This window comes from Acomys minous, assembly GCF_964271855.1.
Source record: "Acomys minous genome assembly, chromosome: 8".
NCBI lineage: Eukaryota > Metazoa > Chordata > Mammalia > Rodentia > Muridae > Acomys > Acomys minous.
The window spans coordinates 89,573,532-89,595,361 of record NC_140489.1 but is presented as its reverse complement, the minus strand read 5'-3'; the positions used below and the strand labels follow the sequence as shown (position 1 = coordinate 89,595,361).

The 21,830-nt window shown below is 48.5% G+C and overlaps 1 protein-coding gene across 2 annotated transcripts in view; it reads right to left on the bottom strand.

Annotated features, from left to right (window-relative positions):
• LPIN1 (lipin 1) overlaps window positions 1-21,488 on the bottom strand; it is a 108,858-nt gene extending 87,370 nt beyond the window's left edge. For both annotated transcript variants that reach the window (XM_084791864.1, XM_084791866.1), the window contains exon 1: window positions 21,393-21,488. In XM_084791864.1, the coding sequence (XP_084647990.1) occupies window positions 21,393-21,473 (81 nt within the window). In that variant the 5' untranslated portion in view covers window positions 21,474-21,488. The remainder of the gene's footprint in view (window positions 1-21,392) is intronic.
• Between the last annotated feature and the right edge of the window lie 342 nt (window positions 21,489-21,830).

The window sequence follows — 21,830 nt, the reverse complement described above, 5'->3', positions numbered from 1 at the left end:
CTAGCTCTGTCCCAACAGGATAATCACAGGGCCTGCTACTTCTAGCCTACCTATATCCCCAAAGTGTGCTGGTGTGGAAGGCAGGCTTGAATTTCCATGGGCCGTGCAAATTCTTCTCTCTCTCTCTCTCTCTCTCTCTCTCTCTCTCTCTGTGTGTGTGTGTGTGTGTGTGTGTGTGTGTGTGTGTGTGAAGGATTATGGGTGGAGATGTCTGTATAAGTGTAAGTGTGTGTGTTTTTGAGGGTACGCAACAAAGTGTGTGTGCCTGTGTGCACATGCATGCATATGAGGGTGTGTGCCTGTGTGCGCATGCATGTATACGGATGTGTGTGTGCCTGTGTGCACATGCATGCATATGGGTGTGTATCTACTCTAGATTAAAAATTCCCTCAGATTCTTTGTGACTCTTGGTACTGAGGCAAGAAATTTGACCACTCTCCCCTTAAATCTGAGCCACCCTGAGTGACTTGATCAAAAACATGAAGGACCCATGACAACCTCCTCACAGGCCAGGTTGTGAAAGCCCTCCCAGCATCCTCCTCTGCCCAGCCATGCTCTTTCTTGACGTCTTGGATACCAGGTATAGGCTCTGGCTCTGAGGTGTCACCCTTCAGAGCCTTGTGCATGACTCTTGTCTACAGTCCCCACTGTGCTGCGTCCTCCAGCTCCCTCCTGCCACAGGGATGGATGGGTTTCTCCAAAGCAGCTCTTCTGGGGACAGGTACCACTAAGTCAGCCAACTCATAGGGCTGAATCCTACACACATTCTAGACCTGAAATGTCTCCTATCATGAGGGTGCTGACTCAAGCTAGTAAGTCTTTTCCCTTTAAAAAAAAATGTTGTGTCTTTATTTAATTAACATTAAAAATATGTAATGTTTTCATTAGCATATGTTGATTATACATAGTGGGTTTTATTGTGACATTTGCATACATGTAGGTCATATTTTTACCCTATTCCCCACCAGCTCATTATTTTCTCTTATTCTCCTCCTACTCCCCACCGATCCCCTTTCCCTTCCTACCTAGTCTTCCTTCCACCTTCATGGCTTTTTTAAATGACCCAATGGGTTTCATTAGGCTTATTTACAAGGACTTGGTGGGGGCTGTTTGCAGGAGCATGGGTGGGGGTTGATTACAGGAATGTGGACACCTTACTAGGACTACACTATTGAAGAAAAACAGATCTCCTTTGTCAGCAACAATTTCGTGCCTATAAATCCTCAGAGAGAGGCAGGGTTGCAAAGCCCCTCACGCTCCCTCATGACAAGATGTCCACAAGCCTAAGCTTGTGCAGGTGACCACAGCTGCTACAAATTCAACAGTGTAGAAGCCATGTCGCGCCCTGAAGCAGCATTCCACACTACTCCCCTCTACGTGCTCCAGTCTGTACAGTGTTTTAGACAGTCTCAGTATGTCGCACAGGCTGACCTTGAATTCACAGAGATCTGCCTGTCTCCTGAAAGATGGGATTAAGAGTGTGCACCACTATGCCCCACTCACTTCTTACTTTGTAAAACATTTCATCCTTTGCGTCTGGGTCTGGGTGCTCCTCTACAACAGCGTGTGGAGGTCAGCGGACACCCTGCAGGACTCAGCTCTCTCTTTTCACTAGATGAGCACCAGAAATTAAAGTCAGGTGACTGGGCTTGATGGCACCTAGCCATGTCACTTCTTGTCTTCTGCCTCTTCTTCTGACGATGTCCCCCAAGCCCTGGAGGAGGTAGAACAGTTGTCCCAATAAGGATGGCATTCAGCAGTCACTTATTCTCCATACTGTGACCAGTTCTGAGTCTCTGCAATAGCCACTGCTCACCACACACACACACACACACACACACACACACACACACACACACGTTTGTGATCAAATCTGAGAACAACACTAACTATGGGCATAAACATAGTTGTTTAGAAGGCAAGTTTGCCAGGCACATCATGTCCATTTAGCAAAACATCAGTGGTTTCCCCATATGCAAGCCAGTAAGTGTGGGAACAGCATGTTCCAGAAGAGTAAACAGCCAGAAAAGAGTATGTACGCAGGAGCAGGAAGGCAGTCTGGACAGGGTTGCTTCTGTACTGTGGCAGGATGGACCTGGAAGATGATGGGGACAGTGACTGCGCCTGTCTGGGCAAGAATGTTTGTCTTGTCTGTTCAGACAGTTTTGGCCTTCACCACCCTCAACCCATGTGCGCGCGCGCATGTGTGTGTGTGTGTGTGTGTGTGTGTGTGTGTGTGTGTGTATGTGTTTATGGCAAAATGACACTGTCCCCTGAGTGAAATCACCCATGGTTCACTCACCCCTCCCTTACAAAAGGCACCATGCAGATTCCACGTGTTCACACACGCAGATGCTTCTGTGTAGGGTCAGGTTGACTGGGAAAGTGGCCAAGCCTCAGAGTCAGAGCTGGCAGGCACCTCTCCTAACCTCACTGGCCTCCCTGAAGCCCTGGCCTCTAAGCCTGGAGACAAGCCCAAGAGTGTTGGCTCAGAGCTACCCCCTACTCCAGTCCCCTCCCCCAACCCTCCCCCCCCCCCCCAAGCAGGGAAATACTCCCAGAGGGTTGTTCACAGTATTGGAGTCAGTGTGAGGAAACATCAACTCCGTGGTGGGTCAAAGGAGAAATGTAGTCAGGATGAACAGCTAACAGGAAGAGATGTCTGTGCCATCATGACTTGAGGTGAGGCTGGGGAGACAGATGGATGGACAGACAGACAGATGGACAGTTGGATAGACAGAGACACTGATAAAAAAAATGACAAATAGAGTTAGAGAATCTGAGAGACAGAGACATGGGCAGAAAAACAGTCATGACAGACTTGGGTAAAGATGGAGGAAATAGGAACACAGGGACAGAGACAGGGACAGGGACAGAGACAGAGACAGGAACAGGGACAGGGACAGAGACAGAGACAGGGACAGGGACAGAGACAGGGACAGGGACAGAGACAGAGACAGGGACAGAGACAGGGACAGAGGCAGAGACAGAGACAGGGACAAATACAGGGACAGGGACAGGGACAGAGACAGAGACAGAGACAGGGACAGGGACAGAGACAGGGACAGGGACAGAGACAGGGACAGAGACAGAGACAGGGACAGGGACAGAGACAGAGACAGGGACAAAGACAGGGACAGAGACAGAGACAGGGACAGAGACAGAGACAGAGACAGGGACAGAGACAGGAACAGGGACAGAGACAGGGACAGAGGCAGAGACAGGGACAGAGACAGAAACAGGGACAGTTGCAAAGCCAAGTGAAAATATGAGGCCAACAGGGACAGACAAAGACAGATGCTAGAGGCAGAGATGCTGGCGGTGGGGCAGAGGGACAGAGGGGAACTGAGGGAAGGGGAGACTCTCTCAGCCACTTTCCTCCCAGCCATACACACACATACACACACACACACACACACACACACACACACACACACACACACACTGTGTGGTTTCTATTGTACTCAGGCCGTGCCAAAGAGGGCAAGGCTTGTCTCTGTCTAGACTCCAGGCGGCAGCTTTAACCATATCTTCTTTAAATTTATTTATTTTGGAGTTCTTTAAGATGGTTCCGTTCTGCAACCCAGCTGTCCTGAAACTTGAAGCAATTTTCCTGCCTCGGCCTCCAAAGTGCTAGGATTACAGGCATGTGCCACCATGCTCTGCAAAATCTTACATGCCACGTGTTTCAACCTATTTGGAGGTCTATTGGGGTTTCAGACACTGGGGACAGAAGACAGAGTCTCCCATATGCTAGACACACACGACACCACTGAGCTGCACCCTCGGCTCTCCTGTCTTCTTGCAGTTTGCTGCACCGATGTCCTCCCACGGTTGGCCTTGACTGCGAGACAGTCATTCACAAGCTCACCAACTGAGTCAGAACCTAGGTTCCAACCACCACCTCTCTGGGCTCTCGTGACCTGGAGCCTCCAACCAACCACCTGTCTGTCCTTTTCACCTCAGGACTGTCATCACATAACAAGGTCAGCTTTTCTGTCCCAGATGATGCTCCTGGCTGGAGGAGTCTCTTGCCTTATACCTTCTCTCCCATAGAAGCACCATCTGGCCTGCGTTACCTGGCTAGCAATGTCTCCCAAACGGCCCCTGCTTCCCTGGCTGCCCTATGTGATGCTCCAGGCCTCCCGCTCGCTAGGGTGTCATCACACTTTCTGCTTCATGACACTCCTTTTCATGCCTGCATATCAAAAACACCTTATTAAGGCAAATGCCGGATCCCTTTAAAACCCCTGGTGTCCTGGGGCCCGTGACTAGAAGGTGAAGCTCAGGAAAGACAAGCGAGGCGACAGCGGTGGACCGATAACCAGACACTGCACAGGCTAGTTCAGCAAGACAGCATGGGCGATGGCCTCGCCAAATAAGCTTCTGCCAGCCAGCACAGTCACACCAGCCCTAGATTCCACACCTCCACCCCAGAAGTGATGCAGGCATTTGCTGTCCCCTAGAAGACTACAGTTTGACCAGCAGAGCTCAACCCTAACCTATCACATACATTTTTTTTCTCTGCTGTAAGAGAGATGTTGACACACAGTTAACGCAAGAGTTGAATGACAACAGCATTTGGGAAATTAGTCCAGAAACTAGAAGGCTATTTGGATTTGATGACTATCAGACTTTTATTATTCGTCTGTCATTATTACTGTATATCACTAAATAGCAACAGGGCAGGACAGTGACACTTTGGTATGACATATCTCCCTCCCCCCCCATATGGGCCACCTGGGCCATGTGCTGAGGACAAACCTGAGAGCTTGTGGCAGTCAGAGGAACGGGAACTAGAGACTGGGCTGGTCGAGCCCAGTTACACATGCGCTGGGCACCCCCTGTGAGCCATGCCTGTGCTAAGCGCTGAGCTAATGGGGTGGTTTCTATGACAATGGAGACAGGGTGCTTGGATCACTCATGGGAGGAAGGGAAAAAGTGTAGAACCTGGTATCTGTGATTCAGCATGATGCGTGCCAGAGAAAGAAGGAAAATTTCATTTGAGAAATGCAGGGAAGGGGAGGGAATACAACCCAGGAGGGCCAGACAGCCCAGGGAGACTCAGGAGGAGGAGGAGCAAGGTCGAGAAACTTAGCAGGATACATGTGTGACAGGGAGCAGGTTGTGTTTTCTGAACCTGACTGACCTCACTTCATACATTTTCACAGCTCTATCCATTTTTTCCTGTTAATTTCTGGTTTTTTCTTTATAAGTGATTAAAATTCTATTGTGAATCAGACATAGTGGTGTACTCTTTTAATTTAATGCCAGCATTTGGGAGGCAGAGGCAGGCAGAGTTTGAGGCCAGCCTGGTCTACAAAGTGAGTTCCATGACAGCCAGGGCTACATAGTCTCCCATTGATACTCTGTCCCCTCCCCAAAAAAGGGTCCTGCTCAAACTATGGCACCAGTCAAGGACAATACATGCAGTAAACTTCGAACCCCTACACAGATCAAGCTAACGGTCAGGACATTCTCCACAGTTGAGTGGAGAGTGGGGTCTGACTTTCACACAAACTCTGGTGCCCCGTATTTGACCACCTGCCCTAGAAGGGGAGGCCTGGTGGCACTCAGAGGAAGGACAGCAGGCTACCAAGAAGAGACTTGATACCATATGAGCATATACAGGGGGAGGAGGTCCCCCTCAGTCACAGTCATAGGGGAGGGAAGTAAGGGGGAAATGTGAGGGAGGGAGGAATGGGAGGATACAAGGGATGGGATAACAATTGAGATGTAATATGAATAAATTAATAAAATATATATATTTTTTAAAAAGAGTAAAAAAAACCAACCAAACAAAAAAGCAAACAAAACATTGTGTATATGTACCAGATTTCATTACCAATTCCTCATTGATGGACATCTGGGTTGATTCAGTTTCCCTGTTTTGAATTGACCATCATTTTGCATGCAAAAGAAGCACCTGTGGAATTGGCTTCACAGCAGGAGGGCTCAATAAGAGTAGGAGCGTGGGAGAGAGGCTGGTACATCTCACCTGACATCTACCTTAGGGACCTTAGCTGTTATCGCAAGCCTTCTGCTTACAAGACCCAAAGCCTTCACCTTGTTCATAGCGCAACAGATTCCAGCTGAGCAGGTCTGCGCACACGTGCCCGAGCTCCTCTTTTGGAAGCTGGCCCAGAGCTGCCAGCTGCTAAAGGACACAGCACACTTTGTGGAGTAGGAGGAAAGAATGCAGTCAACGGTCACAGCGCGACTGCACGGCGTCATGCCACTGGCAACTGTGACTTCTGACTCTAAGTCATCAACTCAAAAGCAAAAGCTGACCTGTAGAAACAGTAGCCCCAAGTGTGGAGAAATCACCGTTTCTGACAACATCAGAGCTTAGATGCTGGCCCAGAGGTGCCTGGCCTGTTCTTGTATTTCTTAGAAGAGGTAGGTACATGGCAACCAGTTCTAGCAGCTATGGTCAGGAGGGATGTTATAAATAAATATCTCAGAGAAAGCCCTTTGGCTTTGAGAACATCTAGTTCCTCCCCTGAAAGACTCTGGCCTCCTGACACTGCCATGGTGACATTTACCAAGCATAAATGAGGCTATCCACAGTCACTCGGGTCCCTCTCAAGGGAGCAGCCAGTCAAGAGGCCCCCACCGCCTTGCTTCCTATAAGGGTGAACTACCTGAAAACACAGACTCCCACATACCAGAAAAGCTAGCATCTGGGCAGTATTCTAGCTTGAAAGGGGGTTCCAAAGCTTGGAAGAAAATAATGGCACACAGTCATTTCTGCACAGAGCAACACTCCAAGGCCACCACTGGCCTGTCTGGGCTGGGAAGCCACCCAAAGCCCAGGGGCATGCTGGGAAGCCACCCAGGTACATGACAAGTCATACCTGTCTGCCTTCCTTCAAGAGTTGTCCTCAGGAGAACTCTTCTTGAACTTCTTCCCCTTTGGGTAGGATGAGGTAGGGCTTGGCCTCCAGCCCAGTTAGAGGGGAGAAAAGGGCTGATATGAGGGTGGGGGAAGACCTCTAGGTGCTCATACAACAGTGAGGGTTTGGGGTCTTGGGACTTGCAGAGCTACCTAAGGACATCACTCTGGTTTGTGGGGGCTTGGGGGGGTGGGGGTGGTTGTTGCTGTTGCTGCTGTTGTTTGTTTCCTCTAACATCTCACAATCTGCAAGATCAAAGTGACCTTTCAGCTCTGTCCCTATCCTGGCTCTCATCCTCCATAGGCCCAGGAGTTGTCCTAAAAAAAGCATCCGTCTCTGTGCAAGGTTATTCTGAGCTCGAAGCCAGTTCTTTGTAAGTACCTTCAGCTACCATGCTCTTCACAACCAACAAAGAGATACTATACACCTTGAATCTGAGTCATAATTCAAATGTGCCCTACTTATAAAAAAAAATGGTGTCATTATCTGGGTGCCCAAAGGCAAGCCACAGGATGTGTGCCTCCACCTCCTCAGCAATAAGGTACAGATAACAATTACTCCCATGAATAGGTGTGTGTATGTGTGTGTGTGTGTGTTGCGTTGGGGGCAAAGAGTGGATCAGAGCCACACCAGTGCCACTCTGCCAAACTGGTCCTGTGTCCCTCCGGGATGCTCTCCGTCAAGGACTTTAAGCTGGTGATTATGTGGCAGGAACAATGAGAGAAAAGTAACTGAATCATTGTGCTGCACTTTCTCAAGAGAGCTGGCTAGCCAAGAAGGTGGAAGGTTAATACCCCAAGTCTGCCTTCCATCTCAACTCCAGCCTACAGGCTTTGGAGGGAGGGGTGGGAACAAAGGTAGCCAGTCCTTCCAGAATTGAGCCTTGCCCTCTCCAGTCAGGTGGTCAGTCTTGTCCCTGAAGTTCATGATAGCTGTGTCTGCCTCACGATCTGGAGATCTGGACTCAGGTACTTTTTAAAATGTTGACTCTAGGACAAGTAAGGTGGTTCATCAGGTATAGACTTCTGATGGTCTACGGTCAGTCCCTACAACCCGTGTGGTGGAAGAAGACAACCAACTCGCTCAAGTTGTCTTCTGACTGCCACACACACATGCCAAGCCACATACATGCAATGTATATACCACCCACACCCAAAATAAACATAAGAAAAAATTAAAATTTCAATGCAATTAGTGTTCCTTGGTGTCAACCTCGTACTCTTTCACAGCCACCTGGGATGATCAGTTAACTCAGAACAAGCCATTAGCCGTATGTACGTGCTAAGCTATTAGTGGGCCATGTGTGCAGATTCCTTTTCGCAATACACAATTCAAAATCTGGAGCTTGGGATGTAGCTTAATGGTAGAGTTCTTGCCAAGCATGTGAAAAGCCCTAGGTTCAAACCACTGTATCATAATAATGACAATAACTATAAGTAATAATAATAATAATAAGTCCCATAATGCTTCATTAGACTATTGTTGAAATAAGTCCACAGGCACTGAGAAAGTAATTGACTGTTTTCTCCATACTGTGTTTGTTTGTATATGAAAGAGTGTATACGTATTTTAAGTAAAAGAATTTCAAAAGCTATGCATGCCTATTATATGCCCAGTTGTAGCTCCATTGTTTGAGCTTGGAAGCTGATGAGGCGCTTAAAGAACCTGGCCTCCGCTCCTCAGAATTAGGCGCACACTATGCCCCTAGAACACTGAGGCTGGAGAAAGAAAGAAGCCAGACCAGAGTCCCACATACAACACTGCAGGAGATCAGAGGACACAGAGATGGCTGTGGGCAGAGGGGTTGCAGGGGCTGAGCTCAGCTCTCAAGAGCCTAGAGAAGGGGGCTTCCTGGAGACGGCATCAATGCAGTGTTGGAGGGCTTTCCAAACCCTGTACCAACCACCTGGGTAGATCACACGGTAGTTGCAGAGCGTCTGAGCACATTACTTAACCTCACCTGGATTTCTTAATCCATTCTTAATCCACAACCTACAGAAACCTACTGTGTTTCAAGAGCCCTAAAATTCTGTGCCAAAAGGACTAATTGGCTCAATGGGGAAAGAACAAAATGACATTTTGCTGTGCTGGTCCTAACGCTGAGCCTTCTGGGACAGCGACACTCTTATCTGACTTTTCTCCCTTAGACACAGTCGCCCCATGTAGCCAAGGGTAACTGTGACCTCCTGCTCCTGCAGCTTTCACCTACCAAGTGCTGCTGGGATTACTCACATGACTTCTGATACCTTTGGGACCCAGATGTCAGGAGGCTTTTAGCTAGTTCTCCAACTCTCCAGCGCCACCTACTGTGCACAAATTATCAGTCCTCACCACACTGGTCCAGTGCAAAGTCTCTATGATTGATGTATATGGGAAAGGCTGATCCATGACCCCCAAATAACATACATTCCCAGCCTCAGCTACTCTCAGACTATAGTAAATTCTCAAGATCTCAGGGGGAGGTCAGAATCTTGTTCTTCTCTGGAGCTTGGAATTTAACAAAAGGGATTTGAGCCAACAGTGCCTCATTTTCTGATGACTATTATCAAAGGAAGGTATCTGTAGAAAAGTAGTGTGAACAAGTCTTGTCTTACAGTAGCCCTCTGTGATCCATTCTGGGCAACCCTAGAGCCTCTTGTCCCTTGGAGGGAAGTAGGAGAGGAGGCGTGAGAGTAGGGAATCTAGGAGGAAGCATCTGTAAAACACTTAGGCTCCACCCACTGTTTGCTGGGTGCTTCATGAAGTTTATGGTGCAAAGTCTAACACTGGTTTTTCACCAGAATCAGCTAAAGGGCTTGCTAGCATTATACGTTCCCAAGCCTTGTTTATCAACTACAGATAGCCAGCAGATGAGCCCAAGTGAGGGAGCCAAAACCCAGGAGGTAATTCAGCCTAGAACCGTAACTGGTTTGGGACACATAAGCGCGCGCGCGCGCACACACACACACACACACACACATACACACACACACACTGCGTGCCAAAATGTTGTTTTAAATGAAAATCCCAATCCTTCTATTTTACCAATAAAGACTCAGGAGCCAGATGCTGGGGTGAAAACCTGCTAGCTCAGAGAGGTGGAGAAAGCACCCAGCTGACCTTCCTATTCAGCTCATGTCCTGATGGAAAAGGCCCAAAGGCTCACTAGCTCAGCTGACAGCCCAGGAGGAAAAGGCCAAAAAGCCCAAGGCTAAAGGCTTGCTAGCGCCAAAAGCCAAAGACCAAGGAGCTGAGTGGGTAAGTGAGAGGGCTTGTGGGTGGTAGAGGTTCATATACAGAGTGCAGCTAGATGAGCCACCATATCCAGGAAAGGGAGACTGGCTCAGATGGAGGGTTCAAATGGCACAGCAGTGGCTCTGGTGTCACCCACTCTTAAACATTTAGTAGTGTTGGTTAGGATAGAAAGCATGTTTGTAGCTTATGGCCAAGATGACATCATGAGTTAGTTGTTAAATCATGCCAAGCGCCTGGTATGTAAATAGATGGGACAAAAGTGACACCACAGTGGGTGGGGGAAGGCATACACTTAAACAGATCAGAAATGTCAAAAAGAGGGCCAGCAAGATGGCTTAGTAGGGAAAGACACTTGCTGCCAATTCTGATGACCTAAGTTCAATTCCTGACTTCCGTGTGTGCCATGGCACATGATGCTCCCCCCCCCCCACACACACAGATAAATGAACATTATACTTTAAATAGTGAAGCATGAAGAGTTAGCTGTGGGCCTGTAATCCCAGCACTGGGGGAGGCAGAGGCAGGAGGGTCTCTGTGAGTTTGACAGCTTGTTCTACAAATTGAGTCGGGGATAGCTAAGGCTACACAGAGAAAACAAACAACAAAGAGTTGAATGTGGTTAATTCATAGGCCTGCAGACAATGGCTCATAACTTTCTGTGACTCCAGTTCAGATTTTGTTTGTTGTTTGTTTGTTTGTTTGTTTGTTTTCTGAGACAGGATTTCTCTGGGTAACCTTAGCTGTCCTGGACTCGCTCTGTAGACTGAGCTGGTATCGAACTCACAATAATCCTTTGCCAGCCTCTGTCTCCCTAGTGCTGGGATTAAAGTTAAAGGCATGCGACACCACGCTGGTCCAGTTCCAAAAAATCCAATGCCATCCTTAGGCTTCCACAGGCATCAGGAATTCACATGGTGCATACACAAACATGCAGGCAAAACACCCATACATATGAAATAAATACAAAATAAAATTTAAAATATTTTATGACAGTTTTTCATTTATTTGTTATGTATTGCATGTGCCACAGCACACGTGCAGAGGGCAGAGTTGAACTTGCAGGAGCCTGTTCAGAGACTGAACTGAGATCTTCAGGCTGGTGGCAAGGGTCTGTATCTGCTGAGCCATCTCACCCCCACCGTAGTCAATTTCTGTCTGTTTCTCTCTGACTCTCTGTCTCTGTCTGTCTGTCTGTCTGTCTGTCTGCCTGTCTCTCTCTCTCTCTCTCTCTCTCTCTCTCTCTCTCTCTCTCTCTCTCTCTCTGCAGTGATTCTGGGAAGCACCAGCAAGCCAAAACACAAAATGTAACTCTGACATTATAGAAAATCAAACTTCATTTCTCTCAGGACTGCTGGTGTTGTTAGAATGAACCTTTTCAACCCTGGCCAGAGGTCACCACCAGAGCTGTAAGAAAACAGGGATGCCTGGGGCCCAGCCCCATACATTCAGCTTCTACACCAGCTGGCAGTTCTGTGAGCAATCCTGACTGTCCAGGGCTGGCATAAGCAGAAGATGCCCATGGGCTGGACAACAGTGTCCAGCTCTGTGTGTAAAGCGAGATGACCAAACAGGCCTCACCCGTAGTCAATACTGGAGATTCTAATGTCCCATCAAGTCTTCTTCCACATGGAAGTTTCCAGAGATGGGATCCTTGAAAAGTCATTCTTCTCTTGCTCCTCACACTCACACCCCTGCTAGCCACCACCCCAAAGAAGACCCATGCTAGGATCAGCTGGGAAATGATCATCACTGAATCAGCTCTCTAATTTGGGCTGCGGAACTAGCATCCACGAAAGTCAGGTCTCATCCTACATGGACAGAGAGACATAGGAAGCAGCATCTCTGGTGGAGAGAGCAGGATCTTTGGAAAGAGATGGTCTTCCCTGGAAACACAGCATTGCCGCTGAGATGAGACCTCAGTCCTGCTAATAAACCTCTCTCAGGTCCTCTGTATATGATCTGTCTGATCTGAAGGTAATTGTCACTGTAGTACGAGGGTGTGTGTGTGTGTGTGTGTGTGTGTGTGTGTGTGTGTGGTGTTTTGCATTTTTATTTACTGTTACATGGTGTATGTTAGAGGCTGGGATCAAAGGACAACTTTCAGGAGTCAGAAGGGCCAGGGAAATAAACTCGGATCATCAAATCTGGCAGCAAGCATCTTTATGCATGAAGCCGTCTTGCCTGGCCCTACTGTGGGATTCTTAAGCAAGGATAGAGCAGACACAGTATATGGAGAGAAAGGTTACACAGTAGACAGCAATAAACCAGATGCATCACTTTAAAGCAGTTTGGATGAGCAAAAACCCAAGAATAACTCATGTTTGCAAGTACTGCTGCCCCAATTGACTGCTTAGATCCACATTGACTCATGCTCTTTCTCTCCGTGTGCTGACACCACGGGCATTTCTAGCTGGATAGACGCTAGACACTCGATCTCATCTCTCTCCACCATCCGCTGCAAAGTGTCTATCAAATGGCTATTAATAAACTCAATTTCTCCTCGGGTCAAATCAGGTAAAAGCACCAACTAGCCAAACCCCCCTCCCCTCCCCCCTACCTCCCTCACCTCTTTCATTTTGAACTGGTTTGAAATTTAAACCACCTCATTCTTGGATGAAGGGAATTCATTTAAGAAGTTCAATAAAACTCTCTTATTGTTAGCTGAAGATGGTTTATGCGTCAATTCGTTTTCCATGTGTTAACGGTGGCCACTCCTCACTGGACAAGGGAAGAGTTCCCTGGGCAAGACCTGGCCTGAGAATCTTGTGACATCGCCCTCTAGAGGCTATTTTTGGACCGGAACACCAGAGCCTTATTAAGAAGCTCCCAGGACAGTGGTTCTCAACCTGTAGTGAGGTCACAACTCCTCTGGGAGTCAATGGACCCTTTCACAGAGGTTGCCGAGGCCATAGGAAAACACAGCTATTTACACTATGACTCATAACAGTAGCAGAATTACAGTTATGAGGTAGCAATGGAATTGATTTTATGGGTGGGGGTGGGGTCACCACAGCATGAGGAACTGTATTAAAAGGTCACAGCAATTGGAAGGCTGAGAACCACTGACCTAGATCATCCTATGAAGGATTGCCCTTGAAGAAGAGGAAGGGGAAGTGATAAATATGGAACAGGTGAGGCCCGAAAAGTCTATCAGGATATGAAAGCAGGGGCCTCTAGCACAGCCATGAAGGGGGCTTTCACTTGAAGGCTAGAGTCTGTTACTCCGTGTCAGAAAAGAATGGCAGCTGTGATTCTCGAGTGGAAGACATGGGATAGGCCTCTAGGATGAATTCAGTGGATGTTGAGTGGGGCTCCTGGGTGACTGTGGAGGGAGATTGCACCCGAGTGGCAGGGTCTGTATGGGGAGGACGAAAGGGTCAATGACGTTCACCGTGCCTGCATCTGCAGTGGCTCTATGCTTGTGTGTATTTACACACACACACACACACACACACACACACACACACACACACACACACACACAGAGTTCTGCTGGTTATTCATTTGTAGTTCATTTATAGTAAGGCTCTATGATGGGGGGTGGAGAAAGTGAAGAATCCAGTCAGGCTAACTTCCTAGGTCACTCCAGCACACAGGGCCTCTCTGGAGGACACTGACATAAAGGACCTCTCTGCATGCACAGATTTCAAGTTTCCCTTTCCCCAGTGGGTCCCAGCAGCCTCAGTCCCAGGGCTCAGGAAGCCTGATGGCACAAGCACAGTTTGGCTCTCAGCTCCTGTTGCCTCCTTGGCCAGGAGGCATGGGGGTTAGGGAGGTGTTACACACGGATCCATCTCCAACACCTAGAAAAGTGTCTGGCATAGCAGTTTCTAATGACTTTGTGTGTGTCTGTGTATGTATGTATGTATGTATGTATGTATGTATGTACGTACGTATGCATGTATGTATTCATGTGTGTATGCGTGCATGCATGCACATATACATGTTGTTACTTGAGGTGAGTATATTTGTGAGCAGGTGTATGCATGTGCATGTAGAGGCCAGAGGGCCTTTCTCAATCACTCCCCACTGTATATTTTTCACACAGCTTCTCTCATTGAATCTGGAACTCAGTGATTCGGCTGAGCTGGCTGTCCAGCAAGCTCCAGGGATCTGCTGGTCTCTGCCTCTCCAGCACTGGGATTGCTGGGCTTGCGGATCTGGGGGGAGGTGTTGCTGGTATTTTTGTTTTGTTTTGTTTTTGTGAGATAGGGTCTCACGGTGCAGCCTTGCCTGGCAATGTACAAACAAGGACAGAAGGAAGGACCCATCAACATGATAATCTCACAAAGGAGAGGGATTTTATCCCTCCTAGATTAGTTTACTTTTCTCATCCCTGAGACAGAACACCAGACCTAACAATGTAAAAGGAGGAATTCTTTATATTGGCTCATGCTTTCAGAGGGCTCAGCCCACGGTCACTTAGATTCTTGTACCTGGGCAGAACACTGAATCATGGCAGCAGAAACAAGTGGCAGGAGATGTTATTTCCTTATGGCTGACAGGAAGCAGAGAGCAAGGAAGAGACCAGGGACCAGGTACAGACTTCAATTGCATTAATACCAGTGACCCACTTCCCCCAGCTAGGCCCCGTCTCCTTAGGTGTCAAGAAGATCCCTGTCCTAGTTAGGGTTTCTTTTGCTGTGATGAAACACCATGACCAAAAGCAAGTTGGGGAAGAAAGGGTTTATTTGGCTTACACTTTCATATCGTAGTCCATCACTGAAGGAAGTCAGGACAGGAACCCAAATAGGCCAGGAACCTGGAGGCAGGAGCTGATGCAGAGGCCATGGAGGGGCGCTGCCTACTGGCTTGCTCCTCATAGCTTGCTCAGCCTGCTTCCTGATAGTACCCAGAATCACCAGGCCAGGGTCGGCACCGCCCATAATGGGCTGGGCCCTTCCCCATCAATCATCAGCTAAGGAAATGCCCTACAGGCTTGCCTACTGCCCAATCACATGGAGGCATTTCCTCAGTTGAGGCTCTCTCCTCTCTGATGACTCTAGCTTATGCCAAGCTGACGTAAAACCAACCAGCACAGTCCTCAAGTACCACCAGCAGCTGAAGACTGAGCATTCAATATATCATCCTGTGTGGGTTGCCTCTCACTCACTCCACAGCAGGCTCCCATAACGGAAAGCACATTCTCTCATAATAAATACTGACCTTTCCCAAGAAAGCTGGATGGGCAGAGTCACATCAGTACACACACTAACAACTTTCTCTTATTTTCTTCTTTTGTGATGCAGTACTGAAAGCATTGGCACATACCCCACAACCATACAACTCTGAGTCACTCTGATCCTTTTCGGGGGTGGGGGGGACGGAAAAGGAAAGAAAGAAAAAAAGAAAAGAAAAAAGGTGGAAGAGCCGTCAATGCCTGGCCCGTGCTCCACGGCTGCACCTGCCCGCGTCAGCATCATTCTTGGCCCTGGGACGTGTTAGAGGTCGGAGCTCCAGCACTGGCAGGGACCCAGGGTCACCACTCAGGTCAGCACCAGCCTGCCTGGAGTTCCCAAGCTTTACAGATCATGTGGAATTTTCCGCTAGTTCATACTCTCCCCACTCTTCAAATACATTTTTCATGATAACAAATTTTCTACAATCTTTAAAAAAAAACATTTTTTTCTAAGGAAAAAAAAAAGTAACAATCAGTCTCTTCACCAACACCACCTCATTCACCCTTGTCATAAGCTAGGAAAGCAGATCCCCAAACCCCATTTTTGAGACAAGATCCCCCATATGTAAACTAGGCTGGCCTTAAACTCACGACCAAGTGTTGGGATTATAGGTATGCATCACCGTGCCCTGAAGATTAAAAATCCCAAGACCCCAGAAACCCAAAAGCAGTTGTACCAAGGACAGTAGTTTTGTTTAGAGGCAGCAGAGCTATAATTTTAGTCTAGAGATTATGGGGTCCAAAGCCTGGGTACCCTGTGTTCTGTATCCAGAGCAATGGTTCTCAACCTGTGGGTCATGACTCTTTCACAGGGCTTGCCTAAGACCATTAGAAAACACATATATTCATATTACAATTCATAACAGTAGCAAAATTACAGTTCTGAAGCAGCAATGACAGTAATTTTATAGTTGTGGGTCAGCACAACAGCATTAGAAAGGTTGAGAACCACTGACCTAGATGAAACAATTAGTCATCAAATGTTACATTGCAACCTGCATTGGGGGGAGGGCAGGGAGGGTGCAGGCTGGAGGACTGGACTGCTACAGGCTGAGAAGTACAGGGCCACTCAGTCACTTAAAAGCAGTGTCTAAGAATTTGTCTCTGGTCACCCAACCCATGAAGCAATGCAGAATCTGTTTACATGAGAAACGCAACAACTATGAAGCAAAGACAACTTAGGAACGTGCTTTAAAGAAGACAGGAGGCCCCGGGCTCCCTCATTGGCTGTAAGGTTAGGAAGGTGGCAGCATTTGAACCAAACCCACAGAGGTGGGCAGGGCTATGGTGGATTGAAGGGAAGAACGGATCCAGTGCCATGTCCATACAAGATGATGAATGTGCTCTGTAGACCACCAAACAGACTGCCTTGGCTGTTCATACTCATAGCACTGACTTTATTCCTACCTCTAGTGAAATTTCTGCCTAGGTCTCTGTGATAAACGCTGTTACCAAAAGCAATGAGAGAAGGAAGGAGTTTATTTTAGTTCACAATTGTACTCCACCATGGAAGGAGGTCAGGACAGGAACTCAGGGCAGGAACCTGGAGGCAGGAAGTGAAGCAGAGGTCACAGAGGAGTGCTGCTTACTGGCTTGCTCCTCACGGCTTACACAGTCTACTTGCTTATACAGTACAGGACCACCAGCCCAGGGGTGACATCACCCACCTTCCCACACCAATCATTACTTTTTGAAATGCCCCCCACAGACTTGCCCACAGGCCAATCTGATGGAGACATTCAGTTGACATTCCTTCTTTCTGGATGACTATAGTTTGTATCAACTTGGCAAGAAACCAAAACAAAGAAAACTAATCAGAACACTCCTGTACCAAGTTACTGTGTTCATCCTAATTTCTTCTCGTTAGTAAGCTCCATTAGGGGGTTATTGGAGCAGCGGTTCTCAGCCTGTGGGTCCTGACCTTTTTTGTGGGTTGAATGACCTTTTCACAGGGGTCGCCTAAGGTCATCAGAAAACATTACAATTTATGAAAGTAGCAAATTACAGCTATGAAGTGGCAGTGAAAATAATTTTATTGTTGGGGGTCACCACAATGGTGAGAAACTGTATTAAAGAGTTGCAGCTTTAGGAAGGTTGAGAACCACTGTGTTAGAGGCTGGCCGGTTTTCTGCTTGTAATGTTGGGTTACCACCTGCAGAGAGAGCACCAGAGTCTCATGCTCACCTGATACTGGCCAAGGTGAGCCCTAGATGCAGAGCCCTAAATTATAGAATATATATAATTTAAAATATAAATACGGGCTGGAGACATGGCTCAGCCGTTAAGGGCTAGGCTCACAACCATAAATAAAATATAAATACAATTTTATATGGCTATATAGGCTCATGTACCACAGCCTGACCGTCAGCTAGCTGTGCAGTCAGTGATGGCCTTCGACTCCTGATCCTTCTGTTGCTACCCCTGGGTCCTGGGATTACATACATGCACTGCTATGCCTGGTTTTATGCAGTGCTTGGGATCGAACCCATGACTTTGTGCATACTAGGCAAATACTGTACCAACAAAGCAACATGACCAGCCCTGAATTTTTTTTTAATTTCTTAAACTTTAGATTTATTCATTTTGTTTTATGTGTGAGTATTTGGCTTGCACATATATGCCCAAGCTCTTCAGAAGAGGACATCAGATGCCCTGGAACTGGAATTATAGATGGATGGTTGTGAATCACCATGTGGGAATTGAACCTGGGTCCTCTGCAAGAACAATACATGCTCTTAACCACTGAGCCATCCCTCCAGTCCCCTCAGCCCAGAATTTGATTACTTGTCACTATTACATCTGCAGTCCGTAGCCACAGGCTACCCTTCCCAGGTTCAATGCTAGTCTTAAGGATGATTGCTGACTGTGGAGCTCTGGTGAGTCTTATATCATTAGATATTAGAAGCATCGCTTTACAGATGGGGAAACTAAGGCTCTCGCAAGCTAAACCTGTGCGTGCCACAGATGGCATATGAACCCAGCCCTTCCAGTCCTGCACCTTGGCCTCCTGGGTCTCATATTCGGCCCATGACTGCTTGTTGTTTTTCAGAGGCTGGGTGCCCAGCCAAGACGAATGTCATAGTTCACGTCCCAAGTAGGAAGAGGGAAAAAAGTATCCCTGGTAACAGACAGCTTGGAGTGGGAACACCTTGTACTTAAAGCTTTGCCTGTGCTCACCTCCCGGCCGAGTGGGCTCCATCCCTGTTTGCTGTTTATTGAAATCCTATTCCTCCTCTGCCTGGTGGGCCAGCTTCTCACAGGCGCCTTCCTGGCCCTGACTGGCACAGCCACTCCTGAATTGGGCTTCAGGAACTCTGGGGTTGGCAGACTGCTGCCTGCCCACCCACAGCTGGCTTGACCTCCTTTAGGGCACCAGGTTTAGCATCTCCCCGACCCTACTGGGCTTGGAACATACTCAGGACCCAGAAATGCCTATGGGCCTGAAACAGAGCCCAGAGACTCTGTGAGTGTCTGTGGCCAACGCTGCAGGTGGGTGGTGCCAACCGAGCAGGTGCCTCCAGGGCTTGCGTGGCTGCCAGCTTCCCTTTCCCAGCCTCACAGTGGCCGAGCTGCTTTTACTCTTCCCAGAAGCCAGGCAGCCGAGGCTGGGTCCCCAGCCAGGACAGCTGCAGCTCCCGTCTGTCTTGCCTGTTCACCAGATCCTCTGAAGCGTCCCCCAGGCTTCTGCTCCAGGCTCTGGACTTTGTCCCAGTTCCTCTGTTTTGCTAAAGCCACAATCCTCGGCACTCCCTTGTCTCCCAAGGTTCAGTGCCAGATCCTGGTCCAGATCCAGATCATTCCTTCCTCCCCCCCCCCCAACAACAACAACAAAGGGAGGCATTGGTTTCACTGACCTGCTGGTTAGGCTCTCCAGGATACTATCATAACAGCGGATCAGATGCTTCCAGAAGGCTGAGGCCTAAGCCAAGGTCTCAAGGCCCTACAAAGCCCAACCTTGTCAACTAACCCCTTGCAGGAAGCCAGCGTGTCTCCAGCGACAGCAGGGTGGACTCTATCACCGCTCACTGTTCCCCATAGCCACTTTTGCTCTGAGAGCAAACAAGAGAAGTCATACTTTGCTGGGACAGGGGAGCGACCTCTTATAGACTCTGCCTGTTGACTTTCTTCAGTGAAGGAGTATTTATCTAGTACATGAGACAGTGGGAGAGGGACAGAATAAAAGGGGACAATGGGTGGATTTCAAATCCTTTTGTCCCTTTATCATAAAAAGCCATCAAAGAACAAAGCTGGACCTCTCCTTACAATGCTCTAGGCTTTCCCTCACACCCCGTCTTTCTGTCCTACACAATCTACACTGATCACACTCCAAACATAAGCACGGGGCTGGAAGATAGCCTAGTCAGCAAGGTGCTTGGCTTGCAGGCACGAGGACCCGAGTTTGAGCCCCCATGTGAAACCCGTGTGAAAAATCCTGAATGTGGTGGCGCATGCTTGTAATCACAATTGGAAAGGCAGAGACACAGGTCAGTGGGGCTTGTTGGTTAGTCAGCCTAGCCTACACAGCAAGTCCCAGACCAGGGAGACACCCTGCCTCATAAAACAGCATGGATGGCACCTGGAATAACACTGAGATTGACCTCTGACCTCTGACCTAACACACTCTTCTCTCTCTCTCTCTCTCTCTCTCTCTCTCTCTCTCTCTCTCTCTCTCTCTCTCTCTCTCTCCCTCTCCACAGATATTCAACCAGAGCTCCCTCAGGTTACAAAGTCAATAGCCATGGACTAGAGGGTTACAGTCTCCACCATACACCAGAGGGCAGGACTTCCCACCATAGCTTTATCCACACTCACACTCAGTTGCCATGGGCAAGTCCCAGTTTCACAGTCAGCTTCCTCAGATGCCTAATATCTGGGTTGGACAAGATACAACGAGGCCTGTATCTCAGGGCTACTGAGTGTCAGCCACTGTGGTGGACACCAGTGTGTCTGGTGAGCATCCAGCCCTGCCCACAATGGAGGAGCGAGTTTACATCTCAACGGATACAGGGGAGGATGCATGCAACATTTAGGTGACATTCTCGGACTGAAAGAAAAAGAAAAATACAACTTTAACTCCCGACTAACCACAAAAACAGCTCATTGATCCATCAGAGCAACATCCCCAAAGGTAGGTACGGCTCCTGTCCGCAGGGCCAGGTCTGTGGAAACACCCCCACAAGCACGGGTCCTTCCATGAATTATCTGTCCTCGGTGCTAAGTGAATAACAGGGCAGAATCCAAGACTTCCTCTCTCCTCGGCTCCCACCCTCACCCTCACCCTCACCTAGTAGCCTGTCCCTCCATAGCAGCCCCTAGTGGATCACCTGTCCTGAGGTGCCCTGACAGGTGCCAGATGCTCTGGGACACCAGCAGCCAGGGGAGGCTTCTTCCTGCAGCTGCAGGACAATAGGTGCTCTCTGTTCTCAAAGCCCTCCCTGTTGCTGGTCTAGCCTCTGCATCTGAGATCCCAGCATAGTATCATGGGGGTGTCCAGGAGCACCATCTGAGTCAAGGGCATAACATCTGCACTGTACCCAAACCCACTGGCCTTTCTAGGAACAGTGAGGCCCGAATTTTAGCCAGGTCTAATGCCCTACACTCACTGACACTTGGGGTGATCACAGCCCCTCCTCTTTGGGCTTTAAGGTCTTCCATGAACATAACTATGTCCAAACAGCCTCCCCATCTCCTGGACTTGGAATGAGATCTAAAACAGGCAGAACAGAAGAACTGAGAGCTTCGGAGCCCAAGGATGCCCATATCATACGCCGTGCTATAAATGACCACGGCAGACCCGAGTCATTCTCATGCCTATGCCTTCCTCCCTGATGAGATGGAAGCCTGAAAACACCCAGAATCAAAGCAGACACCAAGCATTTTCTATCCATGGCAAAGAAACCAGGCTTTACATCTGGAATAAGCACCAACAATCTATAGACAAACCTCCATGAGAGAGCCCTGAGGTGGGAGCTTGCAGGGCATCATGTGGCTGGATTCTGTGAAGGCAGGACCCTCCTGAAATGACCCTCTGGACCAGACCCCACAGCTGTGGCTGGGACTACAGGCAGCCACATGCAGCTTACCCATGACCACGCCGAATCCAAGGAGCTCTTGTCCCGTGGTGCCTCCCACTTAGAGCTGCAGATACGATCCTGCTCTGCCATGGCTGGACCTGCAGGGTCTAGTCACCTCCTCATTCAGTGTCTGGAGAGAAATGACCCTTGGGGACACCAGCTCAGGAGCTGGAGGCTGGGCCTGGTGACACCAGAGTAAGCAAAGCTGCTTCCCTTTTCTAAACCTGGGCCAAGTCACAAGGCCCCAGCAAAGAGCAGGGTGTTGAATTGCAAATCCTTTCCCACCTGGGGACTGGCTGACAAACACAACAGCCAGGATGCAAAGATACCAGAAAATGCCAGTTTCTGTCTAGTTTGTGTGGGGCAACAAGAAGAAGGGCGTGAGGCCAGCTGGCTCAGCAGGGCACTTCAGCTCCACCATGTCCACTCTTGCCTTTGAGGTCTATT